Source organism: Hibiscus syriacus, unplaced genomic scaffold (assembly GCF_006381635.1).
Source record: "Hibiscus syriacus cultivar Baekdansim isolate YM2019G1 unplaced genomic scaffold, ASM638163v2 tig00110198_pilon, whole genome shotgun sequence".
NCBI lineage: Eukaryota > Viridiplantae > Streptophyta > Magnoliopsida > Malvales > Malvaceae > Hibiscus > Hibiscus syriacus.
In genome coordinates, this window is record NW_024062623.1 from 251,108 (window position 1) to 273,951 (window position 22,844).

The 22,844-nt window shown below is 33.4% G+C and overlaps 1 protein-coding gene, 1 non-coding gene and 2 pseudogenes across 5 annotated transcripts; 1 reads left to right on the top strand and 3 right to left on the bottom strand.

Moving 5' to 3' along the window:
* Window positions 1-1,022: 1,022 nt before the first annotated feature.
* TRNAM-CAU lies at window positions 1,023-1,107 on the bottom strand. The gene is given in 2 exon segments: window positions 1,023-1,058; window positions 1,070-1,107. It is a non-coding gene; the product is annotated as a tRNA-Met (tRNA).
* A 733-nt stretch (window positions 1,108-1,840) lies between these two features.
* On the bottom strand, window positions 1,841-4,728 carry LOC120218477 (annotated as a pseudogene).
* A 1,114-nt stretch (window positions 4,729-5,842) lies between these two features.
* LOC120218475 (serine/threonine-protein kinase pakF-like) lies at window positions 5,843-10,815 on the bottom strand. Of its 4 annotated transcripts, none has more exons than XM_039215395.1 (13): window positions 10,376-10,815; window positions 9,789-10,206; window positions 9,091-9,685; window positions 8,814-8,854; window positions 8,289-8,357; window positions 8,076-8,176; window positions 7,846-7,924; window positions 7,584-7,682; window positions 7,417-7,485; window positions 7,237-7,286; window positions 7,027-7,108; window positions 6,728-6,822; window positions 5,843-6,405 (listed from the first exon to the last, which is right to left on the bottom strand). In XM_039215395.1, exons 1-13 carry the CDS (start codon window positions 10,798-10,800, stop codon window positions 6,279-6,281), a joined length of 2,250 nt encoding a protein of 749 aa, XP_039071326.1. In that variant the 5' UTR covers window positions 10,801-10,815; the 3' UTR covers window positions 5,843-6,278. The 4 variants fall into 4 exon arrangements, with proteins under 4 accessions (XP_039071326.1, XP_039071325.1, XP_039071324.1 ...); XM_039215394.1 differs by having other exon boundaries at window positions 5,843-6,453; XM_039215393.1 differs by having other exon boundaries at window positions 8,733-8,854.
* Window positions 10,816-21,514: 10,699 nt separating this feature from the next.
* LOC120218478 lies at window positions 21,515-22,560 on the top strand (annotated as a pseudogene).
* Window positions 22,561-22,844: the final 284 nt, after the last annotated feature.

Sequence of the window (22,844 nt, forward strand, 5' to 3'; positions counted from 1 at the left end):
AAAGTAGTTTTTCTTATAGGTAACGACTGTTTTGCATCCCCAATAGCTATAACTCATTCCACTTTATATAAACAATTTAATGACACTTGAAAAAAAGTTAATACATTATATTTCATTTCTCTCTTGTACGTTGTATATAAAGTTTTGTTGTATATTTTTTTATATTTCATTCTTTGTGAGTTTAAATTTATAAACACCCATATAGAAATGTATTTTTTGTTTACGCAAATCAAACATCGTAAAAGGAGAGTTCTAATTTTTCCTTTAAAAAAATAGAGTGATTCTAACTTAATCATTCTAAAAGATTATGGTGAAAAATTAAAGTATTAGATGTACACTTCCATTGATAAATTTGAATCACTTTAAATTGATTGTGGCAAAAGTTTTCATTTTCAATCAAGTTTTCAACCGAAATTTTCTAACAGATTATTCAATCTCATCTTAACGATTTTCGGATGATCGATCAAGTTAATATCAAAAGATCTACTCCTTATAATATATTTTTTTCTTTTCGTTTCATTAATTCAATTACAATTAATTTATAAATAATCACTCACTTCATATTTATACAGAGAGAAAAATAAAATATACCCTTAAAAATGATATGATGAAAAAACAGATAAAATAAATAATTTTTATTAATGAAGATCATGAATGATGTGATGAGATAAGTTTATGTAATGATTTTTCAATTTCTAAGATTGGGTAAATGGATTGATCCAAACAACCATGTTAAATCGCTAAAATCGTGTAATACGCAACTACTTAAACTGACAACAAATAAAATCTTTGGATTTTTCAAGCTAAAAGGTGATAATTAAACAAATTTAATTAAAATTATTTATCATGAAAATAAAATCTTTGGATTTTTAAGTCTAACTATATAAGTTTAATTAAAATTATTTGTCAGCTTGATATAATAAACTTGGATTGATATACATTTTTAAAGGTGCACTGAAGTGATTTTTGAGTTAATTAGCCGTATAAAGTTATAAACTGCTAATTCAATCTGGAAAAAGAATTGGGGTGAGAGAGGCTCGAACTCTCGACCTCAGGATCACTCATTAGCTATGAGACCTACGCGCTAGCCAACTGCGCCACCACCCCCTTGAAAGCTACATTTCAAATTTCATTATTCAACATAGGCACAGTATATATTTTTATGGTTATGTTTAGTCACTTTTATTCTATTTTCATCACCTAACTATTTTTTGTTTCAAATCATACATGATATTTAGTTTTAGTTTTATTATAGTCACCCACTATTAAAAACTTAACGGTAATGTTGATGTATCACTATAAGATAATGTCACATCATCATCAACAAAAACAAAGAATGTCACATCAACAGTTCTATTAATTTTTCAACCGTGGGTGACTAAAATGAAACCAAAACTAATCGTTATGTATGATTTTGAAAAAAAATAAATGAGTGACCAAAATAAAATAAAAGTGATAGTTAGAATACCAAACATGTAGTTTACTTGTATATTTTATGAGTATAAAAAAAGAAAATGATTGTATATATATATATATATACACACAATATTTTTGAAGATTAATTTATTACATTAGATTAACAATATAAAATTAAATTAATATTTTTATATTTAAAAAAATATTAAAGTTTAGCCAATAGTTTAAACTTATAATGACCTTGAATTCAAATCGAAAATTAATCTAAATTAAATCAACCCAATTTTATTAAAATTCCAAATTAATTTAATCTAAATTGTCTCTATCCAAAATCAATCGAATTCGCTCAAATACAAGTGAACATAGAATTAATCAAACATCATTACATCAATATTCATGACGTTTCGTCCATAAAATATTGTCACAACTTTTGCTGCATTACATAGAATTTTGCACTAAATGTTGCCTTTGGCTTACACTCTTTTAACATTTTACAATTCGGAATCCGAATCCGATTAAAACAACCTCATCGGATCGTTCGCATTTCGAATCCTTTGAGCAAAAAACAGAGGAAACACAACTCTAGTTGGTTTATGAATCATATATGTGTTCTAGTGCGCTCAGGATCGATACAGGAGGGTCTTGGACAGCTCCTCTGGATATAAGATTGTGATTGAAGAATAACACAATAACGGTTATATCATCATGAAAATGGCGTCGAACCTTCTTGTCGATCTTCCGAAGATCAGAATATCCCATTTCTCGTTTTCGGGCTGCTTCTTGTAGAGCAGCCTTAACAAGTCTTTTAGCACTCCCCCGCATTTGTAAAAGGTTCATCGGCAACACCTTAAAACCCATTGATTATCTCTCATATCCTAACAAAATCCAAACTTGAACAATTCGGTTTGTGAATGGTATCGGAAAAATAGCTAAGTCGATAAAAGCATAGAATTCCAAATATGATGAACTCAAGATCGCATGAAAATGCAGAGACGGAGGTAGATACAACTTATCGTCCCAAGGATCGAGAAAAAGCAGCTCAGTATCAATAACAAAAGAATCGGAAATACGAGGGGTACCAGAAACGATCAGACAAATGAGAATTAGTATCAAAACCAACTACGGAACGCAGTGGACACCAACTCGAGTGCTTTACTGCGAGCAATTATGCCTTCAATAAACACAGAAATAAGGGCAAAATCTTACCGCGCGTGGATGACTGTGGACAATATCCACGGCTTTTTCATTACTCAAGTGTTCCCATAGACCATCTGATGCAAATATAAGGAAATAATCATCTGGGTGGAGAGCATGAGCTATGATGGTCGGATTGGCACTCAATATAGGCATATTCATTGGTTCAGGAAGTCTGAATTTTGCGTTAATCGGTTCCCTGTTATATTGTGCATGTTTCATGTAAACATCACCTATAGATCTCGAGACCTGCATCAAATACATTCTCTGAATTCATGACGACATGATGGTTTATGAAGTTATGAAATCGAAAGAAACAGGGCATAATGCTAATACAATTTAATTGGTTCTGAAAGATTTACATAACGAATAGTTACTTTGACTATAGAGTGTGATAGTATAACTTCCTAGAAAGTGAACAACGGCACGAAATACTTCATCCAGGAGACCTAGGACCCGTATCTCTGAGCTGGCTTTCATGGATAACCCTATAAACTAAACAGTAGCATGAAGCCTTCAGCAGTGCCAATGATTAGAAAGAAAGGCACAGAATATTAAATTTTTTAAAGTCCGAATAGGCGGAATTTTGAAAGTTATACCTGAATAATGCCCTTCACTCGCCAAACTCCATGCTTGAGGACAACGATTTGCGGATCATTTGGGTGTAATTCCTTAAGTTCATACCTGATAGCCTCAATGTTTGCATTGTGTTCTGTTGACAACTGCATAGCAGCCATTCCACCAGTGTTTCCAACTTTCTTGCCCAGAACAACACGTGAATCACCAAGACTTGCGAACAAAAAGTGTTTGTCGATATATTACTCCAACCAGACAGCATGTCCCGACTGTTGCCATGTTGGGTCGAGAACTCCATAATTCCGACACAAGGGAAGTAAACTCTTCTTCCGTTTGATGAAAAGCTCTTTGAATGGTCTCGGCAGTCACAACTCCCTCCGACACAGCTGTAATTGCTGCATAAACATAAAGCCTAAGAATGCCAACATAAGAACAGCTCGATTTTGTAGAAATTAAGCACAAAATCAAAAGAAGAAACAAGAAGTTAAACAGCATAATACAAAGAAAAAATTAAAGCAATAAAGAGGTATTCATTCATGGGGTCGACTCTCCCTAGCGCAGATGCCTACATTGTGCACATGTGGCTTTCGGCACGCCCGTATTAACGGCTTACGGCTCTCAACACGGTCGTGTGAATCACTCGAAACACTCCCAACACCCTCTTCAGATTGGGGAGACAAAATTCCAAAACTAAAACCGAACGAAGACACCCCGGAAATACAATATTGATTATTGGTTTCGACCAACTGACTGATGGACAATTCCTAGACTTCTCCCCAATGGATTGAAGACTGCTCAACACAACTAAAATAGCGACTAAAAACCAACACCAAAGTACCAAAACAGTTTCGAAATAGTTCAAATATCAACAAATCAAAGTTAACATTAAACTTTAGAATTCATTGAAAAGAATCCAATATACAGTGACGAACCTCGAAAGTTGCTGAACAAGTGATCGCAAACGTAACGGGCCGCTTCGGGGCCTCCGTGCCCATCATAGATCCCAACAAAAGTGCCGAACTGGCCGGATTCGATCTGGCTTTGATCCTCAAGCACCTGATTTGCTTGGACCACGGCCATTGAAAATTCCCCGAATCCATATTTTCCGATATCCCGAAACCAAAGCAAACCGTCTTTACCTTCTCTAGAACCACCAGTATTACCACCGCCGACAAGAACGCCGTTTGTGTTGAGATTTTCACCGTCAGGCCCAAATGCTTACAGCACAGCGAGAACAGATTCATCAATCCCTGGAGCATCAGTCATCTCTCGTTTAAAACATAATCAGAGTTCCTACACTTTCCGTACCACTCCAAAAATATTTTTGTTTTATAATCTGATTATGTGATCTAAACCTTTTTAAGCGAAAATTAAAGAAACCCTTTTTCCTTTAAGACCCTAAAAGAAGCAAGGCATCAAAGAATGGTGTGATGGTTGATGGGAATTATGTGAGATGAGCACAGGGTGCGCACGTTAGAGGGAGGTGAAAGGTGGGTGTTCGGTGGTAGAGACACAGGGGTGGGGTCGCTCGTTTTTGGTGGTCATTTCTTTCTACTGCGCATCAATATAATACAATATAGGTTAAATTCTACTATTAAATACAACTTTATATTATATATCAATTTCACCATTGAATTTTTTTCTTAAATACTTTAATTTAAAGCTTAATTAAAATATTAAACCGTTAAATTTAGGTTAAATTTGGATCAATAATAAGCTAAATTCAACCAATTTATCACTATCAAATGGGCCTTGAAAAACCAGCAACATAAGTTTCAAAAAATGAAGGATTGATAATCAGAGTCACCCTTAGTGAAAGTGTCAATTGGCGTTCAAAATTAAATTATTTTTTATCAATAATAAGTTAATTTAATAACACGAGACACTAAATTTATTAAATAATATCAAAAATCTAAATTTTCACGACTACAAATAGAACAAAGTTAAAAAGATATTCATATAATGAATTTCTGTAAATTATAATCTGAATTAATCAACAATAGGTTAAATATCTATAATTAATTCAAAAATTAAATTATTTTTAAAAAAAACTATTTTTTTAAATATTAAAAATGAAAATAACACTACTTTTATAGAATATTAAAATATTTTATAAATAATTGACAACCTTCAAAGAAAATTGACAACTATAAGTGATCAATGTCCACTTAAAAATTTATTTATAAAAATTTGAAAATTTTGATACTGTAATTCGCACACTTAATCACTCTCTTACGCTCTTTCAACTGAAAATCAGGTCGCCCAAGGAGAGAGAAGCCGCCGTAAAGAACATCACGGCCGATGTGGACATCTCTGCCAACTGAATTCTGCTATTTTGACAAATAATTAACGAAACTGCTGAAGTGTAGTTTTGCCATAATAACAATTTTAACTCTCAATATTTACACATTTTATCAATTTGATCATAATTCTAAACAATTTGACAAATTTAACCATATATATTTACAAGTTCTATTAATTTAATCCTCAAACATATCATTCAAAGGATTCGGGGGGATGATTCAGCACCTGAAATCAGCTTAAGCCTTTGGACTTTCGTAGTCGTCTTTTCGCTAAACTCAAGCAAAATATATAACATTATTATTTTTTCCTCATATTTCTACAAGCAAGTCATTTAAGAACTTGAGAAGTGAAAGATTCAAAGCCTAGACATCTTGTATGTTTCAAGTTTTCCCATTTTCCGTACTCTTCGGTTCGCAAAGTATTCATATTTAACGCCTGTGCTCGATACAGAAGAATATGATTCTGAAAATATATATGGAAAAAGATACCTGTTTCGATATTCCCTGTGAATCTGAATAACATAAGAATTTCCAGGCTGACACGAAAAGAACTACCAACATCACTCAACTAATCAATACGAAACTCAGGGCTGCTCGAATGGTGCCAACTACTATCTCCTTTTTGAATTTCTTTGTCCAACCATTGTCGTAAATCTAAGTTGCAGTTTTGCATTAACCGTTGACCGAACAGCAACGAGAGTAAACCTTGGAGGAAAACTGCCCAGGCTTCTGAGCAATCAACAGCTTTTTGCCGAGAAGAAAGAAATAGACCAAAAGCAGGCATTTGATTCATGATCCCTTTTGAGAGTCACCCCCAGACGAGTAACGAGCTTGCTGAAATTGGTTAGTGCCTTGTCTCTGAAGATCTCTAAGCTTGTCTAGTAGTTCCCGGAAAGTTGGCCGACTCTTCGGATCACTGGTTTTCAAGAAGTTACAGTTCCATGCATCAAACCTCAAATGCCCACTGTATCATAATTGCTAATTATAATGGCTAAGGTGAGGGAGAAAGAAAACTGGCCTTAATTCTGAAGATTATTGTATCATAATCAATGACTAAACTACTCCTACTTAAACCAACGATCTAAATGGTTCTTAAATAATTCAGACCATCACGATGGTAGCGAATCTGATTGTAATGGGAAGCTTGACACTAGTAACGGTACGCGATACCAGTAGGCTACAGCTCGGATCTAGAAAAATGGAAGCAAATATGTAAATGTTATATAGGAGATAAGCACCTGAGCCAGCAACTCTCAATTATGGAAGCCCACCGTGGATCTAATTCTTTTGGGATCTCAAGCCGTTGGTTCATGAACCCGACAATTGCAATCACCTGCAAGTATTTTACTGTAGTTCATATATGCAGAGCTACAAGACTTGCAAAGCTCAATTATTTCTAGAGGGAAATACGAGTCGAAGAAGGGAACCAACCAACAATCTTCTCTTTAGAAGAGATACAGTTGGTTTGATGATGTTCAACTCTTCACATACAAATGTCTTGCAATTTTTATTGTCATGCTCTTATTGAAAACTATACCTGCATTGAGTTGAGACCATCCCAAGGTATCTTCCCAGTAGCGAGTTCCCATAATACGACTCCAAAACTATAAACATCGGACCTAAGTGTTCCCCAGAAAGAACAAGAAATACAAGGTCAGCAATGAGAGAAACGGTGAATGCGATGGGGCTTGGGGACGGGAATATGTTGTGTGAAGTGAAAAAAGAGAGTAGAGGATTTGCAACGAACTTCTCATTTGAGGGTTCATTACGAAGAACCTCCGGTGCCATCCATTGAGGCTACAGAAAGACATGGTACTTATAAGTCAACCAAGAAACTAGGAAGTCTGCATCCTCTCACAATGATTTAAGCTCGCTAGATTAATATTATTGATGAATAAGAAAAGGTTTCATTCAATTCAGTTGATACCGTTCCTTTCCCGGACATTGAAGAGAGATATGTTGCATGCTTGAGACGTGACAAACCAAAATCACCAACCTGTTCAAATAAAGTCTTACGTTTTACCTCAGGAAAACAAAACATAGTTCCAATACCATGAAGCAAATTAGTAAAGATGCACATAACAAATGGCAAACCTTCACAGTCCAATTCTTATCAACTAGGAGATTTGAAGACTTCAAATCACGATGAACGATAGGCGGATTGTAATGATGAAGATAATTCATGCCTCGTGCCTGTAACAGTTCAATCAAAAAGATGAATTAACGAGGCACTCCAGTGGTGCAAATAAGAATGAACTGAAAAAATTGCAGACCGGCACATGTTGACACCATATCCATCGCAACTACAGAATCATGAAATTCAAAGGAAAAAAAACCAAATCTACTTGATACTCACAATATCCAAAGCCATATGGACACACCGTCTCCCCTCTAATTTTGCAGCATTCTTCTGTAGCAAGCGAAACAAACTCCCCCTGCATCAATAAAATATAAATATAAGAGCTAATCAACAAAGATCAAAGAAGTAAATTAAATCTACAGTCGCAAAGAACAATAGATGTGAAATGTGAGAGTTACATAAAGACTACCAGCACAAAAAAGAATTTCAAAAAGTGGAGATCGGACCGTGAAAGGAATTCAGTGACAATGCAGAGACGTTCAGGAGAAGTGACGGCTCCCATGAACAGCAGAACATTTGGATGCCGCAGTCTTTTCATCAGAGAAACCTTCAAATCAAAAGAAAAATAGCGAGAGCAGCATTAAAAGAGGAAGAAGAAACTCGAAACAATAACAAATAAAGTTATAGAGATTGAAAAGAAATTTAACAAGAAAGCACACCTCCTGTTTAAAGGAAATTATGACATCATCTGAATATTCCAGGTTCGGGAATATCTTGATAGCAACATCCTGCAATAATATGAACATGATTGATTTACAAAAATAGTAAGATGAATACAATTTTTCATTCTCCCTACCATGTCCAAGTAAAATTAAAAAATAAAGAGCAAAAGGGTTCATGTATAGCAGTGACACCATTACTTAAATCAACTGGAATTGACTGCAAGCTATAAGATCCCCAAAAGGACTCTGGATGGTTCAATTGTCTATATTAGACTTAGGGATCGTATATAGGTTTGATGAACCTATATTACATAATACCACACATAACAATTGCCCAATTGATATGTCACCATTTTTCCAACTTATATGCAAACTCTATTTACATGATAATATAAATATGGTTAGAAGGAAAAGGCCAAAGCAAATAAGGATATATCTTACACTGAAATTTGAACTTAGATTCATCCATAATGTGTTCATCTTATTAAAAATTAAGGCAGAGAAAGGAGCAGGAGAACATACTGATCCATACCACAGACCATGGTAGACCGTTCCACAACAACCTGAGAGGAAAGCAAAGAAGAAGTAATCAAATAAAATAAAAACATCACTGAGAAATGAGTACAAAGTTCTGAGTCATTTACATGATTATCTAGAGGTCTTATGGGGGTTCATTTATATGAGATCTCATTCATGTTTTGATATTATCTGGTGGACTTAAATGGCTCCACTGCTCCAGTTATAAGCAAATTCATAATTCCTTCATGTCTCCCACTTGCTGTTAACTAAAGGAAATTACCTTGCCCAATTTGCTCTTTGATCATCAACTCTTCCCACAAGATTCCGTAATCTACACAATCAGTGTCCAAGTCAACTCTATTACCAGGACTACTGCCGGTACTCCCAGAGCGGCTGGAACTGCTCGTACTTTTAACATTAGCAGAAGATGACGAGTAACCTGATGCCTCACTATTGACAGGTCTTTTACATTCATCACTATGGTCTTCATATTTTAAACCCAAAAAAGGGCTCTTTGGCTTGAATGCTTCATTCTCTTGATCATCAACTGCCCAAGGCCATACAAAACGTGCAATCTTAGCCTCTGATTCTTCTCGATCTTTCCCTTTCCAAGGCCAAGATATCCCTTTCTTAGCCATTAAGTTAATAAACTTTTTGCTTGCAGGTTTTCCTTCAGTCTCATCGCCACAATCTCTAGAGATTTGTACTGTGGACTCAACATTTAAAGGATTAAATACACCAAAGGCAGTTGACTGTGTCTCTCCCCTTGGTGTACGGGCCCCATTGCAAGGTGTATCTTCTTTATGATCAGAATGATCTACACAGTTCTCAACTGTCCAAATTCTGGACTTCACCCTGTTGCTCACCTTGGACGCCTGTGTTGGTTAACTCATAACAATCAACCGAAACCAAACTACAATTAAAATAAAATAGAGAAACCAACCATAACCACATACAAAGAATTAAGTAAAAAAATACCAATTTTGATATCTTTGATGCAATTGCAGTTTGCAGAGGCTGCTGCGGATCAAGACCAAGTTTAACCGATACAGCATTTTTAGACCGGCTAAAGACTGAAGAATCTGCTTCTGGTTGCCTTTCAGTTGAAAACGAAATCAGCATCTCTCGAAAAGGCCGTGAATCACAGGACACTGAAGTGATTCCAATTAAAGAACCATTATCATCATAGAAAGGAGAAACGGTTGCAACTACAGAAATCATCTCTCCCGATTTATTCTTAATCGGAAATAGCCCAGTCCAACTCTCCCCAATTGAAACCCGATTAACTATATTATATGCAATAGCTAATTCCCTAGGAGCAACAATAAGCTCAAGGATATCTTTTCCTAAAGCCTCTGCTACTGAATAACCATGAAGTATTTCAGCATGTCGGTTCCTGCAACAATAATAATAATAAATGAGCACAAAATTTGAAGAAAAATAAAAATTCAGAGATAAATATGCTTTGCTTACTTACATAATAAGAAACAAAAACTAAATCGTATTATGAATCACTAATTTAGAAAATAAAAATCATGAACAAAGGAAATCATTTCTAAACTTACCAATAAATTATTCGGCCATTAGGCTCATATATATAAACAGATTGTCCCATAGACTGTAAGATGTTTAAATAATGACTGTTAGTGAGATTATGAGCAGCTGGCCGTGAATTCCTGGTTTTTCCTCCTCCACCGCCTCCGCCATTTGTGGAGTCATAGCCTCCGCTCTCTATTCGCAAGGGATGTCGATAAGAACCGATACATCTGTTATAAGCCGCCGCGTTCCCGGAGAACTGCGGCCGTTGAGGGGAAGCGCAGTGGTATGTCCGACGAGTTGAGTAGGGAATTGACTGACCAGCGCCGGGGTGTTTTACCCTCGATATTTCTTGCTTGAGATGTTCATGTCCCGCCTCTAGCTCTTGGATTTTCCTCAGAAGATCCTCTGCTGGGAGCGTTTCCCTTTTCGGTTTCCTTTCTTTTCCTTCCATCCATGCAAATCGATTGTAGAACTTTTATAACCAAAGATTTGTTGTTGTTTTTCACGCTCTTAAAACTCTCCTTTTAAATAACCAATGAGAAAGACTTCTTTTGGCGGTTTTCATTTTATTTACGCTTAATATAATTTCAAAAAAAATCAAAAATATTATATAAATATGATATGTCAGCTTATCCGGTGTAGGATTCATAGCCACGAAAACAACAGAGCAATTCCATGAAAAACAGACAAATTTGCTTGGTTTCCTATAAACAGTGGCTATGAATCCTACACCGGATAAGCTGACATGAGCCGCTAGATCATTTCATGCCCCAACAAAAAAAATTGATTTTTAATTTATTAATAATATTTTTAATAATATAAAATGATTATAAAATAATATTTTAATTTTTTAATTTATTTACAATATTTTTAATAATATAAAGTGATTATAAAATGATAAGTATCGAGCCTTAGAGAATAAGTTTACATATTTACCAATTGAACCTAAATTGTTACCAATATTGATAACATTTTAAGTTTGCTTGATAAATATCGAAACTCAGTGAATTTTTTTATACTTATCGTAAATATACTCAATCTAAAATGTTATATATTTGATAACATTTTTGATTTGCAACTTAAAAGGTTATATTTTGATGACTCTTTAGTTACAACCTAAAATATTATATAATTTAAAATATTTTTAATTTCTTTAACCTAACTGTTATATATCACTAGATATCAGTATATATATATATATATATATATATATATAACATTTTAAGTTGATAATTGATACCTAATAAAAAAATTATATTATTTTTAATCGTATTTTAATCTACGGCACAGTTAACTCACCCTCACCCTTGAAGAGTACATATGCGACTAATGGAATAACAAAATACCTTTTTTGAAAACAAATAAAATATGGGACACATATGACAAGACGTGTTAATAAAAATATTTTATAAGTTATACTATTTATATATATTAATTTTAAGAGAATTTTTATTATACGATTATATCGACAAAATAAATTTTAAAATAATTATTTACTACAATATAATAATAGTTTAATTATTTGCTTTTATTAATTTTATGGTAAACTCTCATTCCGATCCCTTAATCATAGGTGTTATTTTATCTCCCGGTTATGAAAAACTATAAAGTGATAATCTAACTTAAAATAATAATAAATTGATACGATTTTGTCAAACTTTTAATGACATGTATTATAATAATTAATAAAATTGACATAGTAATAAATTTAATCCTTAATTTTTATGTTTTATTTAATTTAATATCTATTTAAAAAATAGCAACTTTCAATTTAATCATAATTATATCGATTTAAGTTCTAAAATTCCATCCTATCAAATTAACTCAAAACAGACTGTTAAAGCCAAAATTGAAATAATAATAATGAAAAGTATACCATATAATGTCTTTTAAGGATTTAGATTCAAATTTTAATATGTTTAATTTTAGATTATATTTAAGTTGGATTTAGTTTTGTTTAGGATTTGAATATAAGATTTGGGTTTTTTAAGGTATGTGACATGTCATTATAGGTTTAAACTATAATAAATTTCTTAAAATGTCAAAATATATTAATTTAATTTTATATTATTAATAAAAAATTTGTTATATTAAATAAATTAGTTTTAAAATATTAACTTTTTAGAATTTTAGTAAAAACATTGTATAAAAATATATATAATCATATTTTTCTGTGGAAAAAGCATTTTAAACTGTGTCAGAGAATAAAAAGTGTAATTCACATCTAAGGGATCAAAGGGGTGGTGGCGCAGTTGGCTAGCGCGTAGGTCTCATGGGCACTTCAACCAGAAATGTATATTTCGTTTGAGTTCATCACCTTGTTTTCAGTTCTTTCAAAAGTCTTATATTTTTACTTAAGATTCATAAAAGTTGAAAATGGATTTTGCAGGACCTTATGCCCTGCAAATAACAGATGCCTATTTGAAGAACAAAGTAAGCCTATCGCTGTTGATCCCAATGTTGCATGAAGTTCCTAACACTGAAAGGTAATCCCCATGCCAACTTTGCCATCGTCGGCTATTTTATTCCCTTCGATCATAACAATAATGTGCGACACCATGGGAGATACACGAGCCATGTTGGTTCCTTGCTTTAGTAAAAGCAACACATCCTTGCCGTCCGTTTCAAATTTGAAATGTCGTAGATTCATGTTCCATGATAAACTTAGCCCTTCATAAACCCCCTAAAGCTCCGCATCCATTGACCGTTCTCAAAGCCTTGTATCCATTGACCGTTCTCATCCCGGATTACATCACCGCATACTGCCGAGCCATTAAAAAGATTGCGTGCACCATCAGAGTTTATTTTACACCACCCCGTCGGTGGGGGCGACCACTTTACCAACCGACGGTCAACTGCATCCCTTTGAGAGCTATGTGCTTCGTGGACTTGCAACACATGCAATGCCTCCTGCTGGAATCAGCGACTACGTTGGAGGATGCTTGACTTCAACAAATTTCGGATCATAAATGCCTTTATTTCTTCGTATCCCTAGTCCCCATATTATCGAACCAAACAATATATCTATCATCAGCATGTTTAGGAAAATATTTTTGACTGCTGAATATTTACCCGAATCCAATCCATCAAAGACATGTTCAAAAAGCCATCTAGACGCTCCGATTTAATTATCTCACTCCAAACCGAACGGGCGATAACACATTCACAGAAGATGTGTGATGTGGTCTCCCTAGCTGCACCACAGGAAAAACATCGGCTATCATCAGAAATATACCGTCTCACCCTCTCCATATTCTTCATTAAGCGGTTCTGACTGGTAAGCTATAAGAGCGTGCGGACTCACGGCAACCCCCTATAACGTGAAAGCATTTTCCAATAGCTTGAGTTCATCGCATCGTTCTCACCAACCGAAGCTCGTTGGCAATATTCACTTCCAACTGAAAATAGCCTGTTATCCTTCCATCGCCACACCGGTCTATCCTCGCCACCATCTTCACGAGAAGGCTTGATCGCAGCAAGGCTAAGAACTGCCTCCCAGGGAGTATATTACGCAAACGTTTCTATTTCCAATCACCTCTGGGATCGACCATGTCCCGTATATTAACTTGACTAGTAGATGTAATCATTACATCAGTTCGGACAGCCTGATTTAGTTCTAATTATAAAAAATATTAACTTAAAAATCTAGTTTCAACGTTTTAATGTTTGACTTAATCTGAAATTAAGTGCTCAAACTATATTTTAAATTAATTTTAGGTGGTTAAAAAATATTTCGATCAAAATATGTGATTAGCTTTTTCGACGTAACACTTGTAAGTACTTGAATTGTAACCGTCATTAAAAAAAACTATTATTTGACACACATAACTACTATATATATATATATATATATATATATATATATATATATATATTGAATTTTTAGTTTTTTTTAAATAAAAATATTATTTCAAAAAAAAAACTTTTTCTTAAAAAAAATCTTCCTGTCTCCTTTCCCAGATTCCTTTCTCCTTTTCCAAATTTCCTCTGTTCCCCTTCGTCCCAAATTCCCCTCCCAAATACTCATTAAATTTAGGATTAGATGATTAGAAGTTTAGGTATTTGGGGGGTTTGGTGTAATGACAAGAGTGATGATCGGTCAATAATTAAGTGCTGATAAGTAGGTGGCCTTTCGGCGACAGTGATGGTGATCGAAGATGGTCGACAATGACAATGACCGGAAATAGGTTTAAAATTAATTATTTTCAGCTTTTAGGGTTTTTGATTTTAAAGAAATTTGAGTTTTTTTTAAAATAAATTATATTTTATATTTTATTTTAAAATAACATTTTTTAAAATTTTATAACCCTGACACGTATTAGATAACGGTCGAATTTAATGCACATAACGAACTAGATACCTAAAAGTGTTACGGAAAAAATATTAGACAACTATTTTTAGTAAAAAATTCCTTTAAATACCTAAAATTAACTTAAGATATAATTTAAACACTTATTTTTACAACAAACTGTAATATTTTAATATTTCTAAATAATAAAAATGGGTAATTTCGACTACCGGATCTTGAAAATTTGTTTAAAATACTGTATAAAAAATGTTATAACACAGTTTTGGGTGTGCCCCATTTGCATAACCGATTGATAAAGGTTACTTACTAGTATTTAGGGAAAATTATAATAATACATCTTTATCTATATATTTTTCAATTAAGTTCATATTTTATAAAATAAAAATAATTTTTTTATATATAAGTGTTGGGTTAAATATGTATTTTTTTTCAAAAAAACTGATGGGATGAAGCCTATCTAATCCCGAATAAGATGATGGATGAAAGGATATATCACTCGAGTTGCATTCAGATCGACCCAAAACCCCACCCGACGGAACCCTCGTTCATCCCTAGTAGCAGCAGGCAGCAGCATCAATTTTGTTGATTTGTTGTGCTGATTGTGTTTTGTGCTTGGGCTTTCTTAGCCTGGCCCATTTCATGAAGTAAGCTTTTAAACTGTATTAAGAGCCGAAATTTGCGCAGTTCTTAATCGCCATTTTTTAGCATTTAATCAACTATAAATAGGCCATTTCACCTGTCAAAATTTGAAATTGGAAGCCTCCCGCCAAAAAAAGAGAGATCGAGATTTGAAAAAATGAAAGAACATTCACGATCCTCGGATCTCGCCAATCGCCGATCAGATGGTTCTCCGGCGAAGAAAACCCCATAGAAGGTCAGTGATTATGATAACCGATAATTCCTCAATTTCCTCTGCATTTGTGAGCTCATTTATTTATTTAATTGTTCTCGTAGCAGATTGTTAGAAAGAGTTCGACCCAAGCTTTAATTCTACCTATCGAAGATGTTTTACCTGATATTTCAGAAGAGTCCATTGATTTCTCTTCGATCTCTGATTTTTCAGATGCAAATTTCAACATTGAGACCGCTGAGGTACGAGTTATTACGTTGCTTTCTATGTGTGTGGTTGAGTAAGAATTACTGGAGGCAAATTAACTGCGAACGTTTCAATTAATTAGTAATCTGAATGCGCGAATAAGCTTAATCTCTATTATTGCTTTCAAATCATGGCAAAATAATATATCTTGATTTTCTGTGAAAAACAGTTCTCAAGGTTGAATCGTAGTTTTTATTTAATTTCAAAATCATTAAATTATTTATATATTTCATGTTTGTTGTAAAAATTTATGATTATATTTTGACAAATGTGATTAGATGAATGATAAATACATAATACGTGGCTTCGGTTGTTAAATTCTTTGGCTTCAGAACCTTGTTATCTTATCGAATCCATTGCTTTCAACTTCATCAGAAACGTTCACGTTACCTGAAATTGCTCCTTGATCAAAGATAAGCACCGCAAGCAGAGATGGACAAATAGACTTCTCAAAGACTGGTTCAGCAGAAGCAGAGATTCTAGTGAGCCTTCTAAAACAAGCTCGATTCCAAGCATTGGATTCTGTTGATATGGAGAACAAATCCAAGAAGGTTCTAGATGCCAAGAGATAGATAAGTTACCTGAACTTGTCTGTACAAATGTTTATGCCCGATCTCTCTGCTTCTTGCTTATGGTTGTAGCGGTGACGTTATTCTCCCTCTATCTGTTCTGCTATTCAAGATTGGTTCCCTCTTTCACGGGACTGCCGCCAGCATGAAGGTTTTTTTTATTAATTGGATTTGAGTTTCAATTTTTTTATAATACGTTGCACTTTCAATGTGTAGGGTCTTGTTCAGATCATTTCATTATTTCAAATTGATATGACTGATATTGCACATATTAAGTAATCTGTGTTAGTTACTTGAATGTTTTTTTATCCAGATGCTTGATTTTAACTATAGCTTTGTTGGTAACAAGCTAAAGCTTAAAGTGATGGTAACTAAAGACTTCCATTAGCAACAAGGGTAGAGTCTTGTTGCAAAGATATGCATGTCTACCCACCTTTATTTGTCAATAATTTGATGAATTGGTCAATAATTGAACTTCATGTACTCTTCATGCTAAACACCTAAAGAATATTCTTATGGATGAAATCTCTCTTATAAAGAATTTTGAAACTTTGTTTTGATGAACTGGTCGATAATTGAATTTGTTTATTGTATGGTAACAACTTTATGTCACTTTGCTCTAAACAACTGAAGTATATTCTTCTGGATGAAAGCTCTATTATAAAGAATTTTGAAACCATGTTTCTTGCACTCTTGTTTTTTTTTTTAACTTGTATTATATTCTGACATGTGTGCCTAATAATCCTCTAAAAACCCTTCAAAAACATAAAAAAAACTTTGGAAAAATAAAAATACTTAAGGTTAGAGTAACATAGATTTGGAAACATTATATTTGCACATAGAATATTGATTCATTTAAACCCAGAGTCGGCTTGTGAAGTGGTGTAGGACCTTCAAAAGATCCCATTCTATTTAAATATTCCGCAGAGCCAGATTTATTTCCATGCTGTATTTTGTAGAATTCACTATTCAGTATTCAGTAATGGGTTCAATGTTCAAAGTTATTACTGTTTCGTATATTTGTTTGTCGGACTTCGGTAAAACAAGTCAAATTAGCATTCACTATATTATTAGAATAAAATAGTTCCGTTACATGCTAGGACAGCGAATATGGAACGATAGGTTCTCTTAGAGGAGGTAGTTAGGAATTGTGGTAAGGTATATGAATATTTTTGAGAAGTATTTCATATGAATTTAGGTAATATTGGATATAAATATTTATTTAATACGATATACTTATTTTTAAATATGTCTCAAATAAAATTAGTTGACGTAAATTCCTTTAGAGATAGTTTAAAGTTTGGATAAAATATTGTAACATAGCTGGTGACACCAAATGCATTCTTATAGACTCTTTATATGGAAGTGGTTGCATGAGGGATTTGGTGTAATCCACAAAACTTTTGTTTGTTTATGGAGTTAATGACTAATGCCCACCTAAAACTGAATAATACTTATTGCACTTAATTTTTAGGCCTGGCTGTACATAAAGAGCTAAGATTCGATGTAATCCACATAACTTGTTAAATAGTTAAAGCCCTTTTTTTCTTAATGAAAGATCTAGCTGTACTTTAAAGCAATGTTTAGAATAATAAAAGTTATTTTGAGTCGTCAATGAGGGATTGTGACATAATCATTGAATGCCTGCTTTTCATCAACAAGTGTCTTTGTGCTAAAATTTGGATTAATCATCAAGCTAGAGCTTTTCAGCGTTTAATTAATCTCAAATTGATCCCTAAGAGTTGAACTAGTACGTAATCAAGGGGAATCAAGCTTTAGCTGTAAAAATTTTGAGCTTGAGCTCAACACAAAATTCGAAATTTAAACTCGAAACTCGAAGTTTGCTACACGTCATGTTACCTAAAAGATCTGTTTAGAATTTTTAAAAAGTAATTGAGTACATTTGTATAAGATAAATATTTGTTCATGTTCTGGAATGATAGATGATTAGGCTGATTAACTTCACTTGATTGACATTCTTTTCCCCGTCTTGTTTATTGTTTTGCCTTAGGATGAGCTGATTCTAGTTATAGCCGTGATTGGTGTCGAATTCAGATTCAGATCGAGTTGCAAATTTATCAGATTTTCAGTAGATCGCTTATTCCTTCAGGTTTGATCTGAACTGTTCTTCTTGCTTGCCTCATTACATATTCTAGGACTGAACTTTTACTCTTTAGACATTGTGTTAAAAGTAGGATAGCTTTTGAAAACGTTCCATCAGAAATAATCTCGAGGCATAATTAGGGTTCACTCTCGATTTCATTGTTTGATTCCAAATATAGATTAAATAAATCTTCACCATGGTTTATTACGTCGCACACAGGGGAGGCAGTCTCTCTGGCACCTCATAATGTCATACTAGTTTTCATTAGATTATTATATTTACTTTTAAGATTTCATCCATCTAATTCTCTTTTGGAATTCATTGGCATGCACATGGGAAAATGATTTTGGCTCTTGATTATATTAGAGAATTTGGAGCATCTAGAAATTATATTGTTTTATTTACTAAAACATAGGATAAACCGTGGATTATTATTTTCTTGAAACTATCACCCGTATTCATTATAAGGTTTTGGTTTTGTTATTTTTTATTTCCTAAATAGTATATTTAAGAATCCATTGAATAGCTTCATTGATTAAGGGAGTGTTGTTCTCCCTTGAAATTTTAGTTTAAACAGCTGAGATCATAAACAAATGTTACCTTGTAATCATCCGATAATATTAAGAAAAATATTTAAAGAGTGTATATAATAAAAAGTATCTGATGAATAGATCGTATCAACTTTAATTAAAGTATGTATATTTTAATAGTATATCTATTATTTATGGTTTGTAATTCAAGATTTAGAATTTATATCTAGAATTTAGCGTTTAATATTTTAGGTTTTATTGTTAGTAATGCAAAGATAGAAATCTCATAATGAGGAGAGAAAAAAGACTAGGTGAGATATTTATGTACCGACTTTTTCTTTCTTTTTTGTTAAGGGAAGTCTTGTCCCATGTACATTGCTAAATTAAAAATCTATGAATTTTCTAAGGTAGTAGTTTATCTGGTACATAATCAAAAGTTTCATTTATTTTTTCAATTTGATTATTTTCAGTCATTACTAACGATATTTTTTGTAATAATATCATTATTTTTAACATTTATAATTTATGATTTATGTTTAGAATTTAATATTTAGAGTTTCATATTTAAGATATCGGTTTAAGATTTTAAATTGTAAAATTTAAAATTTAAACAAATATAATTAAAGATTGCCGTCTCAACATGAAAATTATATTTATATTTAAATGTGTTTGAAATATAAATATTAAATATAAATATTAATAGAAAAAAGCAAAAGATTCGACAAACACTAGTTGCTGTCTTTTCCATTAAAATATAAATCTTATTGAGCTTTTATAGGTGGGGGACTGGAGCTTTGTGGCCAAGGTCCTAGACAATTTCTTTTCGTAATCTAAGGTCAGCTACGCATAAATTATAAATTGATTGAGAAAATAATTTGATTTAAATTTATAAAAAAGTATATATATTGAGCTGGAAATGTATGTAATATATGGTGTATGAGAGTGCTATTTGAACAGGTAAAAATGATTAAAAGAGTGATAAAAAGCACAAAAAATTCCTTTTGGGTTAATTAGTGGATACCTTGTTTTTAAGAAATGTTGGGATTAATGAGTCCTTTCCTTTTAATCCGAATAAATTATTTTAGTATTAGTGATTAGAGAAGGAAATGGAGGGGGGCTGTAATGGCAGGAAATGTGGAGCACAACTGCCCACACCTCAGAAAGTGGGGAAAATTCCAAAACCACTTCACTTTTCCCAACAAATTACAAAACAATGCCCAAGATAGTAAAGTGCCCGAGAAACAAACAACCCACGTTGCACATGCATTCTTTTTCTCTCCTTTTACTCTTTTCTTTTCAGTTTGGGTAAACTACATGATAGGGCACTAAACTATATTTAAATGATCATTTTAGTTATTATTTCTTTTAAAATTATAAAATAATCATTAAATTTTAATATTTATTATAATGTTAAATGATAATCTTGTAAATTTATACCAATAACCAGTTGGTTTAATAATATGAGATACTAATTTTTAAACAAAATTAAAAATAATTACACTAGGAGAATCGTCGTCATTTTTGTATTATTTTATTTAACTTATTCAATTAATTGATCGGATAATATGATTATAAAAGAAATACAATCTTATAACTTCGATATAATTTACCTTTTCTTATGGATCCACTCCAATGATCATTGCACGGAATGAATACAAATTTTTTAAATGGGACCTGGTCTCCAGTCAGTTAGTGGAAGCCAACACAACATTTATGTCCAGTTGCATATGGACACGTCAGTATGCTTTTCTTCTGTCTTTTTCCTTGCTAATTTTGATATTTTGGTATCATGGACACTGAATTGTGCCAATTGCTTCCTTTTTAGGTAAATTTTGATGGAAAGTCGGCTTTCTAAATTCTATTTTTTGGGGTAAAGGAGATATTTTAAAATAATAAATAATATTTAATTAAAAACATATAATTATATAAAACACAAACTCTTGATATCAATATACTAGACAATCATCCCTATAATATCTACCGTCACTTGTGATAAAGATTCACAAGAAATTAAGTACTCGAATCTCAACTAACTACCATGTTCAGGGAACTGCCATTGCTTTTAGTTCTTTGTTGAAAGAAATAATGTAACTCAAAATTACTAAACATATTAAAAATAGTTTAATTTTAATTAATTTATATTAGTAATTTTAAGAAGCTATTAAAAGATATATTTTTCTCATAAAAATGAGTTTCAACCCTGAACTCTCTTCCCTCCATATGTCAATCATGCATATTTTAAGGCATTGTAATTATAATTCTTTACTCATTGGAAAAATGAATCATTATTAACCGATTAATATATCGTCAATTTTAATTTATTTAATCACCTTTAATTATAATCTCTTATATTATACATAATAATTCTCTTAATTTTTTTGATAATTATACTTTATCTCAATATTCTAATTTCATCCTTGCAAGTCAAGGTGAGCCCCTATCGGCTCAACCGGACCGACCCTCACATGTTACCAAAGGTCGCACCCACAGAAACCAAAACCCCAAAAGCAATAAATAATAAGGCAAAGCCTCCCAAGTAAATTCGACGCGTGCTCTCTTCCCATTCCTGTTTTTTGCCTTATAACCCCCCATTCTCTCCATCTATAAAACAACAAAAATAATCGAACACCGTTCCCGTTCCGTTCCGTTCCGGTCAGTCCCTCTCCCCGTTCTGCTTTTCTCTCAATTCCACTTGTGTTCATCACATCGGTAATAAATTCTTTTCTCTCTTCTTTGCAGAATTTTGATTTGAATATTTTCTTCTTTTTATCTAAAATTAAAAATTCATTTTTTATACAGTTTCGATTACAATTCACCTTATCATACGGTGAATAAGGGCGTTTGGTCCGGTTAGACATGGCATCGTTGATGACGAATCCAGTGACGAACACAACAAATTCTGATCGTATCAGAAGGAAAAAGAAGAAGAACTTGATGATGAAAGCGAATCAACAGCAAAAGCCGAGCCATGCCGCCTGGAAATCAGAGGCACAGCAGCAAATCTATTCCTCGAAGCTTCTCCAAGCTTTGAGCCAAATCAATCTCAACAGTCCTACTCCTTATTCCGCTTCGGCTCCGCGCGGTGGTCGAGCCGTCCGTGAAGCGCCGATAGAGCCTTGGCCGTCGCTTCTAAAGGGAGAACGAGGTGGAGCCGTGCCATTTTGACGAGCCGGCTTAAGCTGAAATTTCGGAAGCATAAGAGATCGTCGCAGATAGGATCCACCGCCGCTGCCGTGGCTGCTGTAACCAGGACTAGCCGTTGGAAGAAACCGAGAGTTAGTGTTTTGAAATTGAAAGCGAAGAGTGTGCCGACGGTTCAAAGGAAAGTAAAGGTTCTTGGCAGATTGGTTCCCGGTTGCCGGAAGGAACCGTTACCGGTAATTCTTGAAGAAGCGACTGACTACATAGCGGCGCTTGAGATGCAGGTTCGAGCCATGAGCGCTCTCGCCGATCTGTTATCTGGCTCCGGTCCCGCTAGCTCTATGTCGGCTCCTCCGCCTCAGGGAGCATGCCGCCGACTGGACACTGATGCTTTTTTATTCACTTAATTGACAAATGCCATGTGTGATCATCCCCCCTTCTTTTATTAATTCTTCTTCTTCATATTATCATTATTACCATCCTCTCCCCCCCCCCCGAGTAACCTCTTCCCTTAAATACATTTCTTTTAAGAGTTTTTATCTGAATATAAAAATATTAAAAAAATATATTATTTCTGATTAATTCTCAAAATAATTTTTATTTATCACAAAGAGTAAAAATATAAGAGTTTTGTTATGAGGTAGTCTTAGGGATGGGCATGGGACTCGAATACGACGGATTCCGACTCGATCGATTCGAGTTTTTTTTCAAATTTAAGTTTGGGTTGGTTGAATTTTTTAAAGATG